This window comes from Oryzias melastigma, linkage group LG21 (genome assembly GCF_002922805.2).
Source record: "Oryzias melastigma strain HK-1 linkage group LG21, ASM292280v2, whole genome shotgun sequence".
In the NCBI taxonomy this organism is placed as follows: Eukaryota; Metazoa; Chordata; class Actinopteri; order Beloniformes; family Adrianichthyidae; genus Oryzias; species Oryzias melastigma.
Window position 1 is genome coordinate 27359996 of NC_050532.1, and position 25400 is coordinate 27385395.

General features: G+C 41.0%; 2 protein-coding genes across 5 annotated transcripts in view; one reads left to right on the forward strand and one right to left on the reverse strand.

The window, feature by feature from the left end:
• Positions 1–9825, forward strand: part of asic4a (acid-sensing (proton-gated) ion channel family member 4a) — a 157273-nt gene extending 147448 nt beyond the window's left edge. For all 4 annotated transcript variants that reach the window (XM_036209589.1, XM_024286430.2, XM_036209590.1 and 1 more), the window contains 4 exons: positions 1105–1196; positions 1274–1353; positions 3249–3353; positions 8265–9825. In XM_036209589.1, coding sequence (XP_036065482.1) covers positions 1105–1196; positions 1274–1353; positions 3249–3353; positions 8265–8396 — 409 coding nt within the window. In that variant the 3' untranslated portion in view covers positions 8397–9825. The remainder of the gene's footprint in view (positions 1–1104; positions 1197–1273; positions 1354–3248; positions 3354–8264) is intronic.
• A 6227-nt stretch (positions 9826–16052) lies between these two features.
• chpfa (chondroitin polymerizing factor a) overlaps positions 16053–25400 on the reverse strand; it is a 13386-nt gene continuing 4038 nt past the window's right edge. The window contains exons 2-4 of the mRNA XM_024285891.2: positions 22365–22929; positions 19532–19714; positions 16053–19419 (exon numbers count right to left, since the gene is read on the reverse strand). Coding sequence (XP_024141659.1) covers positions 18157–19419; positions 19532–19714; positions 22365–22929 — 2011 coding nt within the window. The 3' untranslated portion in view covers positions 16053–18156. The remainder of the gene's footprint in view (positions 19420–19531; positions 19715–22364; positions 22930–25400) is intronic.

Consider the following 25400-nt stretch of genomic DNA (forward strand, 5'->3'; position numbering starts at 1 on the left):
GATGCTAAAGGGATTTAAGTCATGACCGTGTTGAACGTTTTGATACGAAACTTGCATAATATGCAGAAAGTGACCGAGGAATTTGAAGAATTTCATGGAAAAAATTCTTGCTAAAATATTAGCTTGACTCCAGATTATTCCAAAAAACCTCAGTAGATGCCACCTTAGCCAAAAAAAGCTAACACGTTACTAAAATGTTAGCATAACTCCAAAGTTCCCTAAATAACTTCATTAGATGCCAAATTAGCCAAAAATGTTAGCGTGTTGCTAAAATGTTTGCTAACTTAAGAATAACCCAAAAAACTTCAGTAGATGCTAAATTAGCCAAAGAAGTTAGCATGTTGGTAAAATATTAGTCAAACTCAAAATTAGCCTTAAAAACGTCGATAGCGTTAATGTCCTTAACATGCTGAACGCTTCGATACCAAACCTGCATAATTTTCAGAAAGTGCAAAAATATTTGAAAAATTACGCAAAAAAAATTGCGTAAAATTTCAAAACGACTTGTTTTCAAACACAGTAAACCTTGAAAATTTTGTTGAGTCATTTGATTTTTAAAAAATGCTTATTTTAAGCCAAATCCCAAATAGAACAAGTTTGTTTTCTTACTTTAAATGATCTTTTTCAGCATATTTTCACTAATGAACACTGACTGGTCTTGTAGAAACAGATCTGTTTGATTTAGGGAAAATGGGAAGTTTTGTTTGACTCATAACAGAAAAATGATTTAACAACAGCAGAAGTTTTGTAAACTGATGCCATTATTGTTATTTCTTTTTCCCATCAGTTTGAGGAGTTTGTTTTTCCATCGTGTTCAGACTGAAAACATTTGGAAGCCGGCTCATTTTTCAGCAGGATCAGGACGTTGTTGATACTTGCAGCTCCTGGACTCCTCCTCCTCCTCATGAGGGTTTCAGTGAGAACAGGCAGATGAAGACGAGGAACATTTCTGAACCTCAGGAGCTGTGAGACGAGGGATTTATCTGCTGGAACCTGCAAAAACATACCAACAAACCATCTTTGTTTTTATTTCTGCTTCATGATGCGTGACTAAACTTCCTCCTGTTTCATCCTGAGTAATGCTCTTGTCTTCTGCTCTTTCAGAGATAACTTCCTGGTGTTAGACATCTTCTTTGAAGCTCTTAACTATGAAACCATCGAGCAGAAGAAGGCGTATGACGTCGCCGGTTTATTAGGTCAGATCTCCTACTGTTGGTGGTGTTTCTGACGAGCTGGCAGCCTCTTCTCATGCTCTGAAGCTGATGTTTTCCAGGTGACATCGGTGGACAGATGGGCTTGTTCATAGGAGCCAGCATCCTGACAGTCTTGGAAATACTGGATTACATCTTTGAGGTACCGTGTGGACGCAGACTCACATGAAGCAGCTGTGGTGGTAGCAGTAATGAACAGCTCCCGTCCCGCTGGATTCTCCCTGATGTTTGCTTGTGTTCTCACTCCAGAAAAAAGTTCCTCCCAGGCAGAATCATCCGAATCTCTGCAAATAAACTGCAGTGCAGCTGTTTGTAACTCACAGCACAAATGGATTTCCAGGCAGAAGAACTTAATAAACATTGCTGTCTGCTCTCAGGGCCGTAGCGCTAATGCTGATGATAAAATGATCTCCTTCATCTGTTTGTCCTCTTAGGGGAGGCGCTCAATGAGCTGCTACAGGTTGAACCAACCTGGGAAGCAAGATCCCTAAAATAGATACACAGCCCAGCAACAGTTTTCCCTTTGAATCTCACTGAATAGATAAGGCGTGAAATCAACAAGAAATCAACAAGAAATCAGCATGAAATCAGTTTGAGATTCTGCATGAAACCAGCGGGGATTATGAAAGAACTTAGTATGAAATAAGCTTAAAATAATCAGGAATTCAGCATGAAATCAGTAGGATTTCTAAATGAAATCAGTGTGAAATCAGCGGGAATTCAGCACTAAATCAGTGTGAAATCAGCAGGAATTCTAAATCAGTGTGAAATCAGCAGGAATTCAGCATGAAATCAGTAGGATTTCTAAATGAAATCAGTGTGAATTCAACGGAAATTCAGCATTAAATCAGTGTGAAACAGCAGGAATTCTAAATCAGTGTGAAATCAACGGGAATTCAGCATGAAATCAGTAGGATTTCTAAATGAAATCAGTGTGAAATCAGCGGGAATTCTAAATCAGTGTGAAATCAGCAGGAATTCTAAATCAGTGAGAAAACAATGGGAATTCAGCATGAAATCAGTAGGATTTCTAAATGAAATCAGTGTTAAATCAGCGGGAATTCAGCAGGAATTCTAAATCAGTGTGAAATCAACAGGAATTCAGCATGAAATCAGTAGGATTTCTAAATGAAATCAGTGTGAAATCAACGGGAATTCAGCACTAAATCAGTGTGAAATCAGCAGGAATTCGGCATGAATTACGCATTAAATCAGTATGAAATAAGCCGGTATTCAGAATGAAGTCAGTATGAAATAAAAATGAAATAAGCACAAAATCAGTATGAAATCAGTAGCATTTTAGTATGAGATAAGCTTAAAATCAACAGGAATTCAACATGAAATCTGTCAGGGATCTTGGTGGAAGAACTCAAACATAGGAGACCTGGAAAGGTGGCAGAAAAGAAAAACATTTAATAAATACTAAAACTACATTTTTAAAACTGTAACTTTTTAACATAATTCTGAATTAGATATACTGTATAGCTTTGCCTTTGTTAATGCTAGTATGGATACTGGAAGCTGAATTTGGCCCCTGAAGATGCTAGTGCTGATAGCTGAAAAAGCTGAAAACTGACAGCCAGCTAAAATATTAGCTAAAAAAAAATTAAAGTTAGCTCAAAACAAAAAAAACAGAGGTTAGCCAAAACAGCTAGCATGCAGCTAAAAAGAAGGTAAACTTGAAGATATCAACAAAAAAAAAACTGAAAAAAAGCCTAAATCAGCCAAAACAGCTAGCATGTAGCTCAAATATTAACTAAACTCCAAAACGGGCTAAAAAACTATTTAACAAAAAGCCTAAGTTAGTTAAAACAGCTAGTATGTAGCTGAAATATTAGCTAAACTCCAAAATAGCCTAAAAAATCTTGGTAAATACCAAAATATTCCAGAAAGCTATCCGAATGCCCATTTTTAAAACAATAAAACTGTAACTTTTTACCATAATTATGAATAATATAAAGGCAGGAATAATATTCCAGAATAAATCAAAATCATTTTCAACATTTCCTCGTCTCCTTTCTCGTCTCTTCACACCAGGTGATCAAGTTCCGCCTCCTGCGTCTGTTGAGGCCACAGAAGGAGGAGAAGAAGCCGCCAAAAAGCACAGTGGCCACCGTCAGCCTGGAGGAAATGAAAGCGAAGGTAAACCCGACTCCGTCTGCAGACCGGCGTCTCCTCTGGAAGGAGAACGCCGCCGTTAGCCGCTCCTCGCCGCTGCGCCGGCCTCCATCTCCCTCCGAGCGCACGTTGATATTACACAACGTAATTGTGAGGCTGGTTATTTCCGATCAACAGACTTCTTATCTTCATCTAAACATAGCTGTGCTGTAATTCTATTATGCACTCTGAGAGCGTGGCAGATGGCGGGAGACTCGGCTCCGCGGTAGTACACGCCAAACGCAGCGTTTAGAAGTGGGAGGCGGGCCTCCTCCGGGGGGGGGCTCCTAACAACTTCAGAGGTGAGGAAATATTGCATTAGTGGAAGTACAAGTTACCTCCAGCAAATTGCTCCGAAAAGCTTAACTGGGTGTGATTTGATTAAAGCGATCTGGCTTCAAGGCGGAGCGCGCTTTTTGGGGAATTTGAATGTTTTTTTCTCCTCATTTTCTTCACAGTAAGAGACGAACAAAGCCTCAGGACAAATCTGTTTTGATTTTGTTCTGTAATCTGAATTTAGAACAATATTTGCCTGTGTTGCTTGAATTGCTAAGTAGAGGAGCATCTTTTTTCAAGGGATTAGGAGGAAAAGTGCTTTAGAATAAAAGATAAAAATGCAACTAAATCAATTTACTGGAAACTAATTTGAGGAGATTTCCTTGAAGTGCTGTTTATGGTGAATCATATAATGTACAGAAGTGTTGTTTATGCTCTAACCGACTCCTTGAATTTGTTTCTCAGAAGAGTTTCACTAACAGACTTAATAAATTCAGCAGATGAAGCATTTAATTATTAATAGTGACTCACTTTGCTTTTTCGTTGCACTTTGACACACGCAGTGTTTTTATTCGCTGCATGACCAGAATCTGGATATTAATAAAAACACAGAAAATTGTTTTTTTAATCAAAAAAATGGGAAGCAGTTAAGATGAAGTTTGTATTTTATTATTCTGCAAAAACATTGTGCTTTAAGGAAAACAAAGGTAACCTTGTCCAGACACAACTACAAACATTACAAAGAATCAAACTGGGACAGCTCACAGGTGGGTTTTCCTTTGCACATGCAGGGATTTCTATCCCAGAACGCCTCGTCTCTCGCATCTTGTTCATTTAATCTCATTTAATCTAATCACAGATAGGATTGATGGGCTGACATCTGAATAATAATTCCAGTTCAGAATTCCCTTCAATTACAGCGGACTTCTTTTTTTTAAATAAAGGTTATAGCTTCATGTAAGAATAATTTTTTAAAATTTGTGTAAAAATTGCATAATCATAATAAAAAAACACAGAAGACTGAAGAATATATAGTTACAGCTTTTTTCCACTGTAAATGAATTATTTCTCACAGGTTACGGAGCAGGACTGTCTAAAGATTTGGCCCCATTGCAAAGCTGGTTCTGGTTCTGCTCAACTCAAATGTAAAGTGGACCTAACCAGAACCAAGAGCAGGAACGGTGTGGTCCTGGATGGAACTTTATTATCGATAATGATAAATAAAACAGCAGGTCTCGATCCACGTTTTGACAGATTCTCCAGAACCTGCTTTCAGTGGAAGGCGTGTTCACTCCTGATTAACCACAGTAGTTGTCATAGAAATGTTGATTAAAAAAAAAGGTTGACTTGGACCGACTTGGACCGATCACTGCTTAACCTCGTCTGGCTCCAGATGGCGCTATCCATATTGTGGAAAATGGACTTCATTTGGTTGGAGCTGGAAGTAAACCGTTTTCTATGGGTGACGTCATACTAGCTCATTCCAGTTCTCTTATACAGTCATTGGTTGGCCTCTAAAAGTTATTTATTGTCTTATTGTCTTATTGATACCTCGTGGTGCTTTATTTCACTAATACACAAAACTACACTTGACTCGTCTCATGTCTTGTCATTGTAAAGTGACTTTTTTTTTACTGCATCAAGTCTCTGTATATATATATATATATATGTATATACGTGTGAACCTTTTTGAATTAATTGCTTTTATTCATTAACTTGACACATGATTGTGTTCAATAAAAACACTTCAACATAAATGAATGTAATCTAAGCAATGTTTTTCTCCATTGTTGTTTAGATTGAGATTAATAAAAAAAAACATTATACGTCCATTTGGTACAGAAATTCAAGTACTCCCAAGGGGTTCCCCTACTTTCTCTTCCAACTCTACATGTTTTTGGTGTTTATTTTTAAACTTAAAGCTGTTCATCCATTTCCTGAGCTCAGACTCTCAGTTACACTGCCCCCTAGTAGACAAAGCAGTGCATTGCACTTACGGTAACTCCATACAAAGTGTTGTTTTGGTTCTTGGTGGAAATGAAGAAATAATTTGATCACAAACTTTTTTAAAGGAATAATGAAGCCACACAAACCTATATATTCTTCTTTAACACGATAGTTTTTTTTATTGTTTCACTGAATTGTGACCAATGTACTGAACTAGCATCAAGATCATTTTTTAAGAGAAAATAACTGTCCACACGTAATTTTACACGTAGAGTACGTTGTTTATGCGACCAATGCAGCAATCTGCATCTTGGCTGAACACATTACAGGTGGCCAACAGGAATTTCCATCAGTTTTTGTGCTGGTTGCACTTAAACACATGTTAATAATGTCAGTGTTTTATATAAAATATATATATATTTTTTTCTTTTCCTTTGAGTTGATAATTTTCCCAAACTATCAGGTTCAAAATGAAAATCGTTTTCCAGCGTTTCAACTGAGCTCGTATTTAAAAGAGTTGGAATCTTCTCTGTTTCTTCAGACAAAGTCGGCTCCTGTTTCTCCTTAAATCTGCTTTTTTCGCCCGGCTGGACCTCGTCTGACTTCACGTTGCCGTCAGAACTTTTTTTAGCACACATTTTCTCATGAAAATTCATTTCGAACGTGTCTGAAGTGAACAGTGGAGAGCATTTTCTTCCTGAGGAATTTTCAACTCCGCTGTGTAAATGGCTCTAATTGGTTTCTTATTTTATCAAACTAAAAAAAAGAAAGATTGCAGCAGTCACAAACACATTTGACTCAGTTTTAACAGAGTTTCTACATCAAAGTATTTTTTACATTTTCTGTTTGTCACTGTGTCTCAAAGCACAGCAAAGAAATTTACATTTTCTGCCTTTTTTTTCAGAAATGTTCAAATGAAGCCGAGTTTTGTGGACGGGAACAACATTCCAGCATGTTTATTTTCTTTTTTGTGGTGACTCCACATATTCAGACTCGTGTTGACTTCATTCAGTCCGATCTGTTCTTTCAGCCTTTCTGCAAATGCACCAAAGCACTCCTTTATGCTCGACAGTCGCGGTCGGCGGCGGCCGGACTAACGGAAAAGGAGAGCACGTCCTCCAGATTCAGACTCTGTTCATGACAGGAGAAATCAGGACGTTGTGCTCCTGTGAAGTCTGCGCAGCCATTGTGTTCGATATGGAGATATGTCGTCTGAGGAGCAATTAGAACGTCAGGCTGAAGCAAACAGCTGCTTTTAATGCTCCATATAGTTGGTTTTTCTTTTCCTTTTGTGGTTCTAATATCTGTTCTACAGCTAAAAGACACTTTTCAGACAAACGTTTTTGAATCCTTACAGCCTACAGACTGAGGAGGTTCAGCGGCTGGTTCTGAGGATAAACATTTTTGTTTAGAACTTAAAAAAAGTCCTCTCCTGTTTTTATCCTACAAATCAGGACAGCAGTTCAAAGTTATTAGGAATCTATAAGTTTACATTTTTGAGAGTTCTCTGAGAGAACATGGAGGGAAAACATCGGCTCAGTTCAGTCTGTGTCTAAAGGAGTTCAAGGTTTACGCCTGGTTCACCCTGGACGTGGCGTGGAACCGAGGTGCTTCCATTCGGCGCCCTTGGTAACCTATGGTATGGCCTACACCGCGGTCGTCTGCAGAACGCTCCGCAGTCCAAAATACGTGAGAAAATACGCTTTATTTTCAAAATATAACCAATTTTTCACAATAAAACACCACGATTGACAAATACAATCATGTTTTTGTCTCTAAACAGAATATAGAGATGAAAATAAACACACAACACACACTTCTCTCTGTGTGTCCCAACAGCAGATACATGAAAGAAGTGTGGGAAGACTAACTACTCGCTTCTTTTTAGCAGAAATAATACTTTTAGGTTATTAATTTACGTACGATGGAAAAACAAAGAAAAGCTTTAGGAGAAACGTCCGGAAAAATGCCCGTCTAGTGTGAATGGCCAGAGAGAGCGGACGCCGAGCGCACTCCGCTTCACTTTGGCGTCCAGAGTGAACCAGCATTATTCCTAAATCTCCTTATGGGTGGATACGGAATGTCCAAGAACAAAATATTGACAAACCTGTACGAGGCACACAAGTAAAAGCCTCGTTTCCACTGAGTGGTACGGTCCGGTTTAGAATGGGCCGCATAATTCAGGTGAGCGATTCCAAAGCTAACAACAAAAACAACAGGGGAGGTCATCCAGCAGCTCATTTTTGACTACTTGGTTTTTGGTTCTTCATATAAACAAACCATTTACTGTGTGAGAGAAGATTGTGGGCGGAGAAGTATCGTTTGTGCCATCCTTCCTGCGTTACCGAGCGTTCTGGACTGGATCTTCTGTTTCTGACGCAGCTTTATTCTCTGATTGCCTGCCGCCTGCCCTGACCCTCACCTGGACTCTGACATCTCTACTTGGATGTTCCTAATTGACCTCTGCCTGTCTGACCTTGATTCATCTTTGTGGACTTTTAGCTGCTGCACATGGAACCAGCTGTCTTCCTGTTTGTGACAAAAAGTTTCTTTCTCCCCAAAAAATTCACATTCTTTGGTCCATATTTGAATGAAAAAGCGTCTTGCGACAGAATCCAGTCACCTTGTGACCACTGAGTTATTCTCACCAGTGTTTTGTTCTTCGTTCAACAGGAGCCCAACGACACAGCGAGGAGTCACCCAGAAGGCGCCTACGCCAACGCCATCCTCCCCAACCACCACCACCTGCACCCCCACCACCATCGCGCCGGGCACCACGGGGTGTTTGAGGACTTCGCTTGCTAAAACAAACCATTGTTTTCTGTCCTGGTGACAGCAAAAGATAAGACCTGTCTGTGGCCAGATCCGTATCCGAGCCCCCAGCATTCCCGGCATTCCTTTGCTGTCACCAGGGAAAAGCTACGGCCAAAGTCGAACACCAAACTTGCGCTGCTATCACTTGAACAGTACGTAGGCACAAATTGGACTTTCCTTTTTCCATTTCCGTCTGGACGGAACCTCAACTTTTGCGTTTTGGGCACTTAGAGACTACAAGGCCAGTTTGTTTCACCTTTTTTTTGAAGAGGAGGACTGCATGATCCGGCTTGTTCTACAAACAAGGAAAGAGGGATTTATTCATCCGTTTGAGTTTTTATTTTTTTACATGTATATATCGGCAGTTTTAAGTCCCACAACAAACCATCACACCTGATGAATTCTGTAATTATTTAAAGACGCTATTATCTGTATGTTCTATATCGTACACGACATGATGGTACTTCAGTACGCAAACCTTATTGCTGTATTCTTGTAACACCGTTTGAAGGGAGGCAGGTAAAACATGGCGTTGGCGCTCCGGGTCGACCATCCACACGATACAGTTTGTCCGGTTTGTGGTGAAAGTGTTAGAGAGTAGCAGTGTACCTGTACATAAACTGGAGAACTTTTTCTGTTTGATTGTTGTTTGAGATTAGTTTGACTTATGTAAGCTCAGTTATTTATACAGTTTTTATATGAAAACACGATTGTAGCAACTGCTGTTAACGGACTTTCTGAGACGACAGACTGCCAAGTATTAGCACATTCCTGCAGCGTGGTGGGACTCTTCTGTTTTCTACAGAACACGGAGTATTTTGTTTTCAGGTGTTCCTCCTCTGCTCGTTTCTGCCGACCATCCGCCCTCTTTGTGCTTACAGCTGACATAAGCAATAAGCCGTAGAACGATGTTTCCTTTTCCAGTCTGAACCCCAGCAGCTCCTCACAGCGCTCGCCCGCCATCTGAAGCTTTTGAGCACGCTAGCGTGACGCAGGTCAGCCCAACTTTTCCACGAGAAGGAATCCCGTCAGGAATCGGATGAGCTTTCTTCATTCCATCTGAAAGACTGTGATGTAGATATTGTATCAGAGGCTGCAGGAAATGAATAAAGGTTAGATTAAACATGAAACGTCTGAAAGCACAAATGGAAAATGAAATATCAGATATTTAAGAGGATTTACCAGTAATTTATCCTGTAAGATCACGTTTGTTTTGTTACATGGAAGTGAAATTGTGTTTTATCTCAAATTTCACCAGGATTTTGTGAAGTACTGAATCCATGAATGTTCTTTCCTCACCAAGGAAAATTTCTGGTTTGCTGCAAACTCAGAAATGATAAAAATGACCATTAAGGAAGGATTTATTCAAAAACATCTAAAACTTGTGTGTATTAGCGTGTCATTAAAGGTTTTGACAGGTTATAGACATTTCCCCCAGTTTAGAACACATTTCATGTGCAGTTCAAAGTTTTTTACATAAAACATGAAACAGAAATATTTAAGGAAGGATCATTAAAAGAGAAAATTAGTTAGAATGAGTCAAAGGAACAGTTTGGACTTAAACCTTTGAATGAAAACTGATCAAAGGCAGATGACAAACTTTAGGGTTTTAACCTGGATTTTAAGAAACTGATTTTGTTTACCTATTCTTGGCCAATTATCTTCACACTGTACCAGCAGGAAGGGGCTTCTTCTTCTTTTTCTTCATTTTTTTTACTGTTTACCCAAACTTATCCTACACTTGGATGAGGTTTGGTGTGAAATGTCAGATCTGCTGAATCTTGCTTCAGGGTTTTATCTTTCACAGCTCTATTCCAATATTTGGAAGACTTGATTTATGTCCGAATTCCCTCCCTATTCACTACATAGTGCAATATATAGTGTGTTTGCCATGTTGTAGTGCTGTCCGAATCTACAATTCCAATATCCATTATGCTAGAAATTTCCCAGAAGTCTTTGTGAAAAAAACTATCATGCATCGTGCTCATGAGATTAGTGGTCGAACAAGTTTTGCGGAAAAAAAAATGTTTAAATGTAATTTTTCATCACCAGAAAACACTGGAGTCACAAATCAACGTGAAATCTTCGTATTGATTCGATCTTTACTACGTTAAATCAGTGAAGTCATATCAAGGTTTAGAAAACAAAAGTAAAGTTCTCCAAATTGCTTTGTAAATCCAGGGAACTAGATAAAACAGAAAGTTTTTAGTAGTTAAGTTCGGACATATTGGTGTCATAGAATTCCAGTTGGACACAAACCACAAATATTAATTTCTCCTTGATGATCAGTTTTCAAACAGTGAATTATGTAACAACAAAAGGGACTCCATCCATACATCACCACCAAATCCAAGTTCCTGATTGGTCGGTTCAACCTCATTACCTGTTAATGTGAATCCCATGAAAAAACGTACATATCGGTGAATGAACTCAGGAGTTTTAATCACACTGACTTTTCATTGGAAGGGGTGGCTTGAACATGACACCAATGGCGGTGTGGACGTAGTTTAAGGCTTTCTGGAGATCCGTTCCAGATCTGTGGAGCATAGAAGCTGAACGCAGTTTCTCTAGAATCTAACAAAAGACCAGATCCAGAGCAAAGACGTCAGGCTGGTTGGCCAATCACGTTTCCTCCCAAACTCGTCTCATTTTAGTCTCAGATTTCTTTGAGTCAGAAATGTGAGTCAGGATCGAGTTAGGTAAACGTTTCTGTGACCGAATCAGACTTTGATGCAGCAGATCTGTTCAAATGTTGGACATTAATGTGAACATGCTCAGTATAGCCTCAGAGTTCCTGCTGTGTTTGTGTGATTCCATCTGTTGGTCTGTTTTCTAGCAGTTCTGTCTCTGTCCTGAAACATGTTTCATGTTAATCTTTTAACCAACCGTGGTAGAACATTGTTGAGTTTTTGTTGTTGTAGCTGGAGCTGATGGAACAGTTATTTCATGATCAACTGCAGTTTAAAGTCTAGAGCAGTTTAGGAAACTCTGCTAACATTCTGGAAGAACTTTCCAGAAGAATTTATATTTTGTGTCTCCTTTTAATATATTTTTTAAAGTCTCACATCTAAGTTATGTTGCACATGACAATCAGCTGTCAGTTCATCAGATCACAGGCGTGGTTCTTTAGCAGTTGTTTTGGTTCGTGTTCTTCAAATGTTTCCTTCTCTTTCCAGGTTTTCTGGTCGTCTCAGCCACACCAGGTTTTAGTTTCAATCATCTCACTATAAACTTTACTTTGATGCTTTACTTGTAATAAATGTGTTCCTTGTGGTGGAAGGGATCCAGGATGAGAAGACTCCCTCAGAATCTTCTCTTAGCTTAGTTGGAACTATTGTTTGCTGAATGCAGGCCTGGTGAAGATACTGGTAGAGTTTATTAGAGACTGATCACCTGGTTCAGGTGTGTCCACGTTTGTTAGAACATGTTGGAAAAGATGCAAGAAGTTGCTTATCTCTGATCTAAAACTATGAAATCATTTTGTTTAAAAAGCAGCGTGAATGTTTTCAGAACGGACATTTCAGACGTGATCTGGTACTTTACAGAAAATAAATCAGATGATGACCTTCAAACAGGTGTGGGGGGGGGGTTAGAGAGATAAAAGGACCTGAAAATCTGAACACAGAGTAAATGGGTTTGGTTTTTCTGTGAATGATTTACTATTTTTAGATTGTTCTTCTTTAGAAGAAACTAATATTCACTGTTTTGGTTGACAAACCTCCAAATGTCTTCTGTTTGTGTGACTTTGAGCTTCTTCTAAACTGAAAACTTTTCCTCCAAGAATAAGAGGTGATGGAACATCCGAACAACCAAAACTGTGAACTTTGAGGCCAGGAGTTCGAGATAAGGCACTAAAGATTTAAGATTAGATCTAAAAATGTACAAGTGTTTCAGAACCAGTCTTCATTGATGTTGACTGATCGTCTTTTAAGATCACGAAGATCTGCAGATCACTAATCTGAACCGTTTCAGCTGCAGATTTATGTCTGAGCCACGACAGCACATAGATGCAGTTCTCCACTGTCTGAAGACACAGAAACACAAATCACAGTTACAAAATAGTTCAAGACTTTCATCTTAAACACTTAAGGGACTGAGAATTGCAGAGAAGAGTGGGAAATATTTAATAAAAATCAAGCATGAATAAACTCACCAGTGAAGGTCCGATCCATCTTATCATTCATCTACTTATATCTGCATTAGATGGTTTCTTTTTCCAAACACTCTCCTTCATGTCCACCATGAGCGGCGGCTCTGCAGCACGTCCGTTAGTCAACATCCTGGTTCTTTGCTCACCTGCTGCAGGTAAGACTCCGCCTCAAAGGTGCTCAGAACTTTCCCTTGAAGGTCAGGAACGATTCTGTCTGGAGAACATCGGGACGCTCGCTCATGTCGCGCAGCAGCTTGGTTTATCGGCGGCGCTGCAGGGCGGAGCTTCACGCCGGCAGCAGCGTTCAGGGACGGCCTCCGAGGCTCAGCTGTGAGCGTGGCGGTTTGTCCTGAAGCCTCAAAACCTTCTGCTCCCTGAATTATGGTCTGGCTTTAAATCAGAGCTGAGCTTTCGCACAATTTAAGGTTTCTTGATTTTGTTTTTAAAAAATGTCTCTAAATGGAGAAACTCTGTTCCGAGCGTGACCCTTTGACCCGACCCGAGGAATCAGCTGAATGTAGAAACTGTCCGATTGTACATTTCATGTCTTTTAGTGCCTCTGTTCTTCATGCTGGCATCAAGTTATTGTTTCTGTATAGAACTGAATGGGTTTGTAGAGAGGCTTTAGATCTTTGTGTTAGTTGAACATAAGTTCCAACTAAAGAAAGTTTATGTTTGGCTGCACTGAAGAGGATTTTCTGGAAGAGGGATTTGTGTGAAAGGTCATAAAACTACCTGTGTGGAAAAACGGCGTCTCTGCGTCTTTAATGACTTTTTATCCGTTTCTTATTTTTAGCATTTAACTAAATGGGTTTGTAGAAAACTTCTTAATCTTTGAAAGATTAAAGAGACAAAAAGACAAACATTGGCATCATGATTTGACAGCAGAACTTCAGTAAATCTTAAATATTTAGCTCTAAACTCTCTAACTTGACCCAAACAGTTTAACTACAAAGTTTCTGTGTTCTTTGTAATTAGAATCAAAGTAATGCGACTGCTTTTTTCTTAGTCAGAAATTAGGATTTTTTGGTTTAATGCTAAAGGGGTGTTAGAATGGATCGCACAGGGGGGCCAAAATCCAAAACACATCTTAGGTCGCGGGCGAACAGGATAAACATTTATTGAGCACTCTAAAACTACATTTTTAAAACTTTAAAACCGTAACTTTTTAACATAATTATTAAATAAACATATAGCATTACCTGTGATAATGCTAGTGTGATGCTGGAAGCTGAATTTGGCCGCTGAAGATGCTGAAATTGATAGTTAAATACACGATGCTGATAGCCAGCTAAAATATTAGCTAAGTGCCAAATTTGCTAAAAAAAAAAAAAAAAACCAAAGCAGCTAACATGTAGCTGAAAAAAATGGCTAAACTTCCAAAAATATCCTAAAAAACTGAAAAAAGCCGAAATTAGACAAAACAGCTAGCATGTAAATATCAGCTAAACTCCAAAATAGCGTAAACAATCTCAGTAAGTACCAAAATAGTCCAAAAGCTAGCATAATGCTAATTGTTAAAACTTTAAAAATGTAACTTTTTAACATAATTATGAATAATAAAAAGGCAGGAATATTATTCCAGAATAAATCAACTTAAACCTTAAATAATTTTCAATATGTTGTCAAAATTATACAAGTTAGAAATCAGCGCAGGATAATGTCAGGTCATTCATAACAATAACATAAAATGATCTGGAGGGCCGGATCCGGCCCCCGGGCCTCGACTTTGACTCGTGTGCTAAAGCAACATTCACCCACCTGTTGGAGCAAAGCAAATGTCAGCTCAGCTCGTCATAGAGATGCCACAACTCTGAAATTCTGCTTTTAATCTCGATAAAGATTTTCAATGTGAGATCAGAAAACAGATTATCTCTGCAGTCTAGACACGCCGGAGTCTTCTTGGCCAAAAATGTGACATTTTCTGCACACGTGTGATGCAGAAATATTTCATCTACAATAAAAGCGAGTGACACTTTTCCTTTTGATTGTTCTGTTGGGTTCCTGCGGTTCTCCATGCATCACGGCGAGCCGACGGCCTCCGTCTGTCAAATCCCCTCCGCCGTTCAAGTAATCACGGGCAGTACACGGCTGTTTAATATTCATAATCATGTGTCACTTTGACATTTTCAAAAGGTTTTCAATCAGTCTCTGATGGCATCCTGCACAGCCCATGCATAACAATCTTCTCCTCTGTCATCAATAATTGCAGTTATCCCTGGAGAAGCCACACAGGACTGAAATATGACTGCAGACTTTGCTTTGGGAGGCTGGAGCGGCGTGAAAAGGCCCTTTATCCTGCTGACAATGACTCCTTCAAACTCCTCCTGGTTACCTCTGTGTGAGAGACAAAAGGCCGGGTGCTCCTGCAGGAGCCATGCAGCAGATGGCGGCTCAGAGTTTCCATCTTACAGAGATTTATTGAAGTTTTCTACAAAACTGTCGTGGAAGGCAGAGTTCTGCTTTTTCAGGGGGAATCAGACGTGTTTTTGTCAGAAAAAGTGACCGTTAAATCCAGTCAACTTCAGGGTGGAAAAAACCAACGCAGATAAAAATGACTTTATTGCCTCTCACTGGATGATTGTGGGAATGCAACATTATTAAAAAAAGAAATAGATTCCTCAGAGTCTGCATGCGATCCCAAGTTTGTAAAAATGAAACGGGAGAAAAATGAAAATAGACTTTCAGAGCGGCAGCGTCTTCTGGGCTCAGTCTGTTCTGGTGAGGGAGGAGAAAGTTCTGGGATCGAACATAAAACGAAGTACAAAATAATGGCTTACATTTAAATCCCAGCTGCTCTGTAGTTATGTGGTTTTACATCATGCCTGCAGGCACTGCACATCCAGCCTTGAAATAACTACAGCTGTAATTAAGGTTGCAACATTTTCCCCGTTTCTTCCCAACCCAGACATCAGGAATACCTCGACTCCGACACCAGCAGGAATGTCGAGTTTCCAAGAACAGACACAGATCTAACTTTGAAAATCCACTTTTTGCTCAAAAAACATCAGTTTGGGTTGTGCAAAAATAGAGTGATATTGTGATGAATCGCAACATTTAGTCCTGCGATGAATTCTCGACAGATATGCATAAAGTATCGATATTTTATTTTTGCTTAAAGAGGCTGTAAAATGTTATATGGATATGTTCTAAAATGCCCTTTGGTCAGACGTTCCTTTGGAGGTGCATAGAGGGGCGTGTTTCAAGACTTGACTTGGTGTCAATACTTGTCACGTTGCAAGACTGGCTACTCATTCTGTTTTTTTCGGTATTATTTTGCACTAAACAGTGACACTGCTGTTCATGTTCACTATTGTTAACACTCAATTTAATGGCACTAATGGGACTCTCTAATATTTATTAGAGATGATTTATCGCAATATCATCGATATCGTGAGCCATGTTATCGTATCGTGAGTACCCAGTGACTCCCAGTCGTAGACTTGAGCCGCTCAAACGTAAACTTCCACTGACAACCAAGAAACAAAGACGGGAAATACTCAAATATTCTTTAATTCAAAAAAATACAATAATTCACAGTTTATTGAGAATTACAGCAATCGATCATGTGCATCAGCTAAAACGTACTACTTTGGTTTTTCTGAGTACCCATGTGCATAAAACAATGTAAACTATTGGGCTCAAACGTCCAAACCTGGAGCTCTTAAAGTACCTGATACTTTTGTTCAGTTCATCATTGGATTAAAAAAGAAAAATCACAAAATGTGTTCGATTTTAAAAGCATCTTAAAGCAGAATTTGCTGCAGAACCGTTTGAACAGATCCCACAGACAAATAAATTATGGACGAAAACACTAAGGAGCCTTCGCTCAGCGATGGTGGCCGTGTTAACAACAGGATAACCACGCTCCACCCACAACCTCAGGCCTCTCATGTGGACCCAAGGCAAAAAAAAAAAAAAAACAACTTCATTTTGTAACTCAGCTCGTTCACAGTGACTTCTTTGGAAGACTACGTTTCCAACTTTGCATATTATTAATCAACATTCACACAAACGGTGCGCCGTCACGACTGCTCTCCTTTCTGGTTAAAAAAAGAGATGCGTTGGTAAAGAAGTGGAGCAGAAACACTGCAGAAGAACCGCCAATGTTCCAACATATATATTAAATCCAATTACAGTTAAATAGAAGGACTCGCTCCGGGTTTATGTACTTCAAAGTAAGTCTGAGGAGCACAAGCGTCTCCTGACAGCATTGAAAACGTCTTGTCAGAGAAATTACAGTGTTTTTAACTTTGCATCAAACAGAAAGTATGAGTCACAAACAGTACTGCGATATGAACGCTCCTGCACTCCAGGGAAATGTTTGGACATTAAAAGTCCTGGAAAAATAACAAACCGAGCTGTAATATTGCACATTAGAACTCACTAATAACTTACTGTTGTACATCCATTACTACTCAGTGACAGGACAGACCTCCCACTGGATTTCCCAACAGACGGGAGAGAGCAGACGCTTCAGCTCAACCAAGGGCGCAAAAAAAGCAATTCAAAGCACTTTGGAAAAATGAAACATTTGATTATTTTCTTCCTTGAAACATTTCTGAGCCGATTCCATTCTGCACAAACCTTGGCAAGTATTTCAGGCATTCCCCCCCAATTATTCACGTTTCTGCCTCTTTGTTTCTCTTTTGACCGTGAAAAAGGTTTCAAGGAAACTCCAAACTACAAGAACGGCGTTCAGCCGACGGAGCTCCGCCCACCTTTGAGGCAGCCTGGAGATGGTCGGATCAAGATGTGACCATGAAAGCTATAAAAAGAATAAGAAAGACATACATTCTTTACAAACAGCCCTCTCTGTGTGCATGTATGTGTAACACTACCGGAAATGTATAAAAATATCAGGTCAAATGCAAAAGCGAGGATTTTTCTCAGACGGTTGAAGTATAAAAAAGTTTGTAACAAGGCACGGAGTATAAAAAAATACACTTTTGTAAATACTCAAACCAGTTGAGTATCAAAAGTGCAATATTTGAATGCCCCAAATGGAGGTGCAACATCTACGAGGACGGAGCCGCCCATCTCCCTGAAAAGCATCAAGTCGCGGAAGCTTTTCGTCGCACGCCTCTTTGGGATCGTTGGTACCACGTAAAAGATCTCAGCAGCTTCAAAGTTGAACAAGGGGCATATTCCCCCGACTCTTCTCTGCTTATGAAAGACGATCGGTTCCTTTTAGCAGCAGAACAAAGGCATGACCGAGTTAACCGATTCATCTCCAACCGACCAACTTCTGTCTGCAGGAGCGTCTTCACCTGCATCCTCAGATGAGATTGTTCAACAAATTCTAAGAAACTACAATAAAATATTGTGTCATTAAAAATAAATGTCCTCTAGTGGTCAAAATCGGCTCTACGTAGGTGTTAGTTTGTAGCAAAGTATAGAATCATTTGGTTTCAGAAAGTAGAAAAGCTGATCTATCGCTTTACCAAAACCAGCCGCCATGGCGTCAAGCGAACTCAACAGCCCTGGTTTCCCCAGGAGGATGGAGACCACTCCCCCAGCCACGGACGGGCTGCATCTGGGGAGGGTTCAGTCCTTCCTCAGAGCTACGACACTCGTCTCCTGAAGTTTCGCTCGGCCCGGTCAGGTGCTGTTTCCGCGCTCTTTCTCAAACAGCAGCATGGCGAGCTGGGATCGAGATCCGAGGCCTTCCAGGTTGCTCTGAACGCATCTGTGATAGATTTCCTCGCTAAGTTTGGGGTTGCAGGGCTGGTAGCGGTACTGCTGGTGCAGCGCCGGCTCGACCGCCCTGAACACGTGCAGACCGGAATACTTCACAAACATTTCGTAGATGTCCAGACCTTCTAGAAGGTCTTCGTTCTCCTGGACGTCTGCCACCATGCGGGAGCGAGTCGCCATGTAGTCCGAGTTGTAGAAGCACGCTTCGTCAAACGACCTGCGGTCAAAGTGTCCCGCGTCTTTGACCAGGTCCACGGTGGCCGGGCGGGGCTGGTTGTGGTAGGCCACGTCAGCGTTAAACTCCTGGAAGTGGATCGGGAAGAAGACCTGCCAGTTGTTGATGGAGTTCATGCGACAGCGGTTCAGAAACTCCGCGTTGATGTTGGTGCTGACCTGAGCAAGGAAAAACAAGGTGTCTACGGGGTGTTTCTTAGAGATGATGTCCATGAATTTGATGGGAGCCGGCGTTTCCGTCTTGACACTGATCCAGGGAATCTTCACTGCAGGGAATTTGCGCTCGTAGGTGTTTATCTGAGCCTTCACACCGGCAAAGATGTCGTTTTGGCTCACGTGTTGAGCTTCCACCGGGTCATAAATGAACAAGAAGGTCAGGACCGCATTCTCACTGGTCTCAAAAGCGTTGGAGGCAAAGACTTCAAGGAAACGGGTGACAAAGCTCCGGTCTTCCAGGGTCAGGGGTATAATGACGTGAACCCTGGTGGCTTCGGTCACGTAGGGCATGGGAATGATCTCTATTAGGCTTAAAGGTCGCACCAGGTGGACCCTCTTGGTGATGGACCTGCTGTGGCCTTTCTGATTAACCACCTCCAGCTGGAGGTCTAAGGTGTACTCCATGCCCCTCGTGGGGTCAAACCGCCTGTAGCCATTAATCAGCTGCTGCTTCTTAAAGTGTAGAGTGGGCATGTACTTGTTGTTGAGCTCCTGCACGGCGGTCTCTATGACGTCTGCCACATCCAGCTTATCGATGCCTCGTAGCTCACACTTAGGGGCCTCGTCGACACACGAATAGATCTCCTCCTCTGTGAAATACTCCCATTTCAGAACTTCGAACCGAGATTTGGGCTCAAACGGTGGACTGACCCCTACAGGCCACTGGGCACTTCGATTGCCCTCGAAAGCATCCACGCTCACGTTCTTTATCTCCGCCTGTGAAAACAGAAGATTTTAGTCATTTTGTGCCAGGAGGAAACACTGAGAAGCAAAGGTCGTCTTTCTGACTGATCCACGTCAGATTGGTGACTCCGGGAAATCTGCTTACCTGCAGCTTAGCAATCTCATCGTAGGTCCTCTGGAGTTCAATCTCAGAGAAGTATCTGTGCAGCCGGTACATTTGTTCGGGGTCTGACACCGGATGGACGGTCAGGGCGCTCCTAAACTCTTCACTCTGTTCTTTGCTGGGATCCGAGTTTTTTCCCAGCTCATAATGATGGTACTGGAGTCCCTGAAAAAGAAACAGACGGGCCTTTCACGAGGTGTGATGGCAACGTGTCCGATGCTATTCCCGGCTCGCTTGTTGTGCTGCATTTTTCCTCAAAAATCTGCATTCCTGCCATCTCCAGCGCGCCACGGTTAACCATAACCCCTTTAACCATGGCGAACAGTTTCATGCATAGCTTTGCATCTGGATTTTATTTTAAAACTAAAGCTGGTGGAGGAAACGGGATCTCATTTAAGCGAGTAACGACATAAAGAGCTTGAGTGATTAAAAAAAGTGAACCCAATCTGATGAGGCTATTAAAAGAACAAAGAATAGGGACTCGGCTAAACAAAGAAGTGAAGCCACTCCATTACAAATGTCTGGCAACAGCTTACAGCCTGTAGCTGAACACTTAGTCAAGCATTGTCCCTGCCTAATTGCCTTCAATACTCCCTTGTAACAAGGAGAAAAAGACGTTCAGCTTCATGCTGGAGCTGTTTTCGTCTCCATCCCAGGCCTGTTAACTCACCCCGGCCTCCGTCCCTTATCAAAGGGACTCTGCTGGAGACCCTCTGGCTCGGGGCACTTCAGATAGCCAGTAACTCACTCTCAGCAGTGTAACAAGATGGTTTCCAGGTTTGGATTGAAGCCAAGAGGAGGGAATGGGGGGGGGGGGGTGAGGAGCCAAAGTCCTGGCTTCTGAATAGAGACTACAACAGGAAACTGCTGAATGACAAGCACCTGAAAAGCACTGAGACAAAGCCAGTTTGACCCTAAACACTAATGACATTATAGGAGCAGAGCGTGTTGACCCACAGGGGATTTTCACAACATTGAACCTAAGCTGAACTCCCTGCTGTGGTCTCTGCGCCCGTTAACCTATTCCACTTGCTCCTTAGGCTGCAGAAAGTTAAAGGGCATTAGCCCGCTAGTCTGTAATATGAATACCATCCCTTTGCTAGCGTTGTAATTAGTCCTCTGGCTGTCTGTCAGTTTGAAGTGCTTCCCTGCAGGCGAAGTGGGATCTCTGCTAAAGACAACCTGTCCTACAGATGTTCTGATGACAGTCTTCAAGTGTTTCAGTAAACTTTGTGACCTAAACTCTTCAAATGATCTGTTCATTCACCAGATCTACCAACAGATTAGGGCTGACGCGATTAGTCACAACTATCTAAATACTCAAAGACTCATTTAAGAGTCGATTAATCTTTTTTTTTTTTTTTTATCTTAAAACTAAAGAGCACACTTTCTAATGTCCGCTATTGTCCTTGACATACATGCGTAGTAGTGCTAATCCGGGTCAGTAGTGATGTCACAAGAAGTTCTAGGATGACTCAGGTACCAAAACAACACGCTAACAGAACATGAAAGTGAGAAACATAAGGAAGAAAAGTGGCCAAGTCAATATCTGGTTAACGTGTGTTTTACATCCAGTTTACGAATGATCCGATTAATCGACTAATTGAAATAATAATCTGTAATGAGTTGACTTTTAAAATAATCGTTTCACAGATTCACAAAAATGCATTTTCTCTGGTCATGTGAATGAATGAAAGAATCAAGACATCATCAACTTATCGATGGACGACTGTATCAGTCGTTCCCAGAACTCATGCTGGTTCTTAAAGGACCTATTATGCGAAAATCCACTTTTTGAGTGTAATATAAAGTTTATTCCTCACTACAAACAATCTCAAAGGAGTATTTTGATCAATTTACGCATTTATTTCTGAGCATTCCACTAAAAACCTGTACTCTGAGCACCAGCCCCTCCCAACCCATGAAAACGAGCCGGTCCTCACATTGTGATGTAACTAAGTGAGAACCGGCCCTTTAATTAAGGAAGAGTCTGGGCAACCAGAACCGCCCCCTAGGTTAACAGAAAACCCAATTTACTAGATCAGGGGCCTGGTGGTAGAGTGTCCACCCTGCGACTAGAAGGTCGTGAGTTCAAGTCCCAGCCGAGTCATACCAAAGACTCTCACTCAACATTAAGGATTGGATTAGGGGGTTAGACCACCAAATGGTTTCCAAGTGCAGCTGTGTCTGCAGTTCACCTCTCCCCCAGGGGATGGGTCAAATGCAGAGAGCACATTCACATCTAGGCGTCTTTCAAACTGTACCATAGAAAAACATGGATTTCAGAGCTTTTCATTTTTGTATTCTATTCAATATTGCTGTACAATTCTAGCCAATCATTAAACCTTTCTAACAACTGTGGGCGGGCTCATATAAGAATAGGCGAGGCTATTAGGGTGGGCGGAGCTTCAGTCAAAATGCTGAAGCAAAAGTTTGTCTCAACTTGACTTGTTAGATCAGAGTGAAGTCTGCAATGCTCTGGAAAAAGAAACCGTTGTCATGGTGATGAGGGTGAAATGTTTACTTTAGCATGTGTGAAAACAGATGCAATGCAGACTAGAAAGCATGAAATAAAACATCTTAGGAACATTGAAACTTGAAGGCTTTTGGGGAAAACTGTCATTGTTTTGTTTTTAGTTTTGAAGCACTGGTTTGAGAACCATTTAGGCTACAGAACTGTTTCAAAAGTGCTGGTGTGGGGCTGGATCATGTCCATCTCTGGATGTTCTCTATCTGAACGCGAGGGTCCTGTTGGTTTCTGATCTACAGACTTTCCTTCTTGCTGTGAACAGCAGAACAGACATGTTTTACCAACCTCGTATTCAGCAACACAGTTGGTTCTGGTGTAATCGATGATGCATCTTCCGAGCCACTCGTCAGGTCTGGAGCTCAGGATGTCATTCCTGCAGTTTTCCAGGAAAGGTTGCAGTCGGAGCAGCAGGCTGCGTGACAGCAGGTACCCGAAGCCTCCGTAGCAGTACTTCCCCTCCGTCTCTCCGCCTATGAACTCCTCGGGCCTCCCCATGTAGAGTTCCCGATCCATGCTCAAGTGCTCCACCAGGACTTTGATCCTGTCGGCTTCTGTGTAGGCATCATCTTGGACGAAGTAGAACCAATCGTACTCGTTGATGTAATGTTCAAAGATGTACTTGACGGTCTGGAACATGTTCCATATCAGCCTCTCGTCTCCGTGGGAAACCACGAACATGCCGTGAGGGACTTTGCGGTTGCGCAGACCGGTGAAGAAGACCACAACGTCGAAGTGATGGCTTATGGTGCGGTTCACAGCAGCACCCAGAGTGTTGATGGTGTTTTTGGAGGTCAAGACCCCGACGAACAGCCGCTCTCGCATCCCCAGCTCTGTGCTGATGTATTTGGCTCTGAAAGACACGTGAGGCGGATGTTGAATCACATCTGTTTGAAACTAATTGATGACAAGAAAATCACTTTTATTAAAAGACAATAAAGTACTTTAATGAAAAAACTCTTAGAAAAAAAACATCCAAGCTTGGGAAAAATGTTCTATGCTAACCAAACTTTTCCCAGCCAATATGAAAGTATGTCTTCAACTTGGGTTAGGTTTCCAGTACCAGGTATTCGGGCCAGATCAAAATAGCTGCTAGAGTTATGCAACACGTGTGGCGTCAGTGTCACCAGGCATGTTGAGAACTTCAGGTCTTCATGCATGTGTGGTTTGTAGTCAAAACAATTAACCAAAATGATTCGACACATGGATCGTTTGTCTTTGGCCAAACCGAATTTTTAAAAGGAGTCATAGTGACTTAGGGCTGGGTATCCCGCCGCCTGAAGCGGAAACATTTCTTCCCGTGAGTGTGTTCTGAATCACAGTTTACATTCAAATACAAGTATTGACTTTTAAAGTTATAAAGCCAATGATGTGTATTTTCTGAGCACTATCAGCTACACGCCAACATAGATGACCAGCAACTGTTGATGATATCATCGAGTGATAGTAACGCCCGAATTTGAAGACAGTATTCTTTCCATATCTCTCTGCTTGGAGAGATGTAGGGACAGGGAAGCGATCTGAATTCAGTCTTTGTCCCACCTGCTTTGGTTCTTGTTTTTTAATAGATCCACAGCCAGAAGCATTTAACTTTTCCACAGCCGTCAATGGAAAAGTGATATTTTTTAAACGATGAAAAAGACAAAAAAACGGATGCTACTCTGAACTAATCAACTTCATTTTTCACCAAAAGTTTCACAATCTTTAAGTCCAAAGATTTGGTCTCATTGACTGTATAAGAACTGGACTAAACCCCTCCCCTTTTGTGCTCCAAACAGGAAGTACCTGCAAGAAGGCCAAAGTCCCATAGACTTCCATTGAGAAACAGACAGGTATTTCTCAGTCATTGTATTCGTCAGAATAATCCTTCTTGCTCTGATGCTTCCATCTTAGCATCTTCTTTCTAATCCATTTTTTTAAGGTGTTTTCTTTAATGCAAGTTATAAACTGACCAATCAGATGCCTCTGGACTGAGTGGCCACTCCCCCCTGGTGTTCCAAGAAGCCAAAATAAACAGCTGGTACGCAGTCATCCTATTGGTCACAATCAGTGTTGGGTGTAACGGATTACAAAGTAACGACTTACTGTAATGCAATTACTTTTATCAGCAATGAATTACAGTTCAAATGTTGGTAATTAATTACAATTACTGGACTACAGAAACCCTCGTTAGTCCGTTACTTTGGTTTTGTAGGCTCTGACATTTTCTCTCGGTTAAATAAAACGGAGAAAAAAAAAAGGAAAAACCCAACCAGCACATTTGCGTGGCGCCCGCACGCTACTGCAGAGTCGGGATCGGTCAAAGGGAAGGGCGAAAGTTTACAACACCTGCAGCTGCATAAGGAGTGCGCGTGTTCTTGTTAGCACTCCTCCATTAGGAGGAGTTCGCTCTCCTGTCCCAAAATTCATTTTGTACATAATTTTATATTTTTGATTATTATGAAGCAATAAAACAACCTGAAGAGGAACTTGGAAGCTGAATATGATGATTTTTAGTGAAGAGCTAGAACCACCAGCTCTAGCCCCGCCCCCTAACGTCCGAATTACTTTCTCCATTTGAGGAGGAGAAAGAAACTGCTGGAGGCATTAAACAGTCATGTATGTTTTCAATAGACGTAGTTTCAGATTTAATGTAAGTCTTTAGGTGTAACTGTTTTTTTCCCATATCTCTTTGATCAGTGGCATAGACCACATGCGTTTGAACTTTGGGTCATTTTCCACTCTGCCATCTGATCTCTAATGAAGTCAGGTTATGTCTTAAACCATGTTCATAGTTCGCACGAGGACATTGATTTAAAAACTATTTGAATGAAAGACAAGAGGATCTAGTGGATGCTAACTGTGTTTACCTTGAGAATTTGTACACGACCGGAAAAAAAGTAAAGTAACGAATTACATTTTAAAATAAGTAATAAATAAATTCATTTCATTACAATTGCATCCAGTAACTAAAGTAAAGTAATCAATTAGTTTTTTTAAAGTAACTTACCCAACACTGGTCACAATAACCATTCTGGATCTGATAAATTTTTCACATCTTCTTTGATATTTTTTAATAACTTTTCAGTGATAGAAATTATAAATTGACTAATCAGATGCCTCACTAAAAGTAGGTGGAGCCTGCTGGCCCCCCACGTCCAACGCTCAAAATGTTAGATTTCATGCAGCCCGCTTTCAATTGGTCCCTGATTGACGAGAGTGGTTGGTATAAAAACTAGTGATGTCATGCGATTTATGTTTTTGTCCGATTAATTAATCATGACCTGTAATTTATTGCTGTGAAAAGCTTCATTTTTTTTATTTTCATTTAAATTCATGACATTT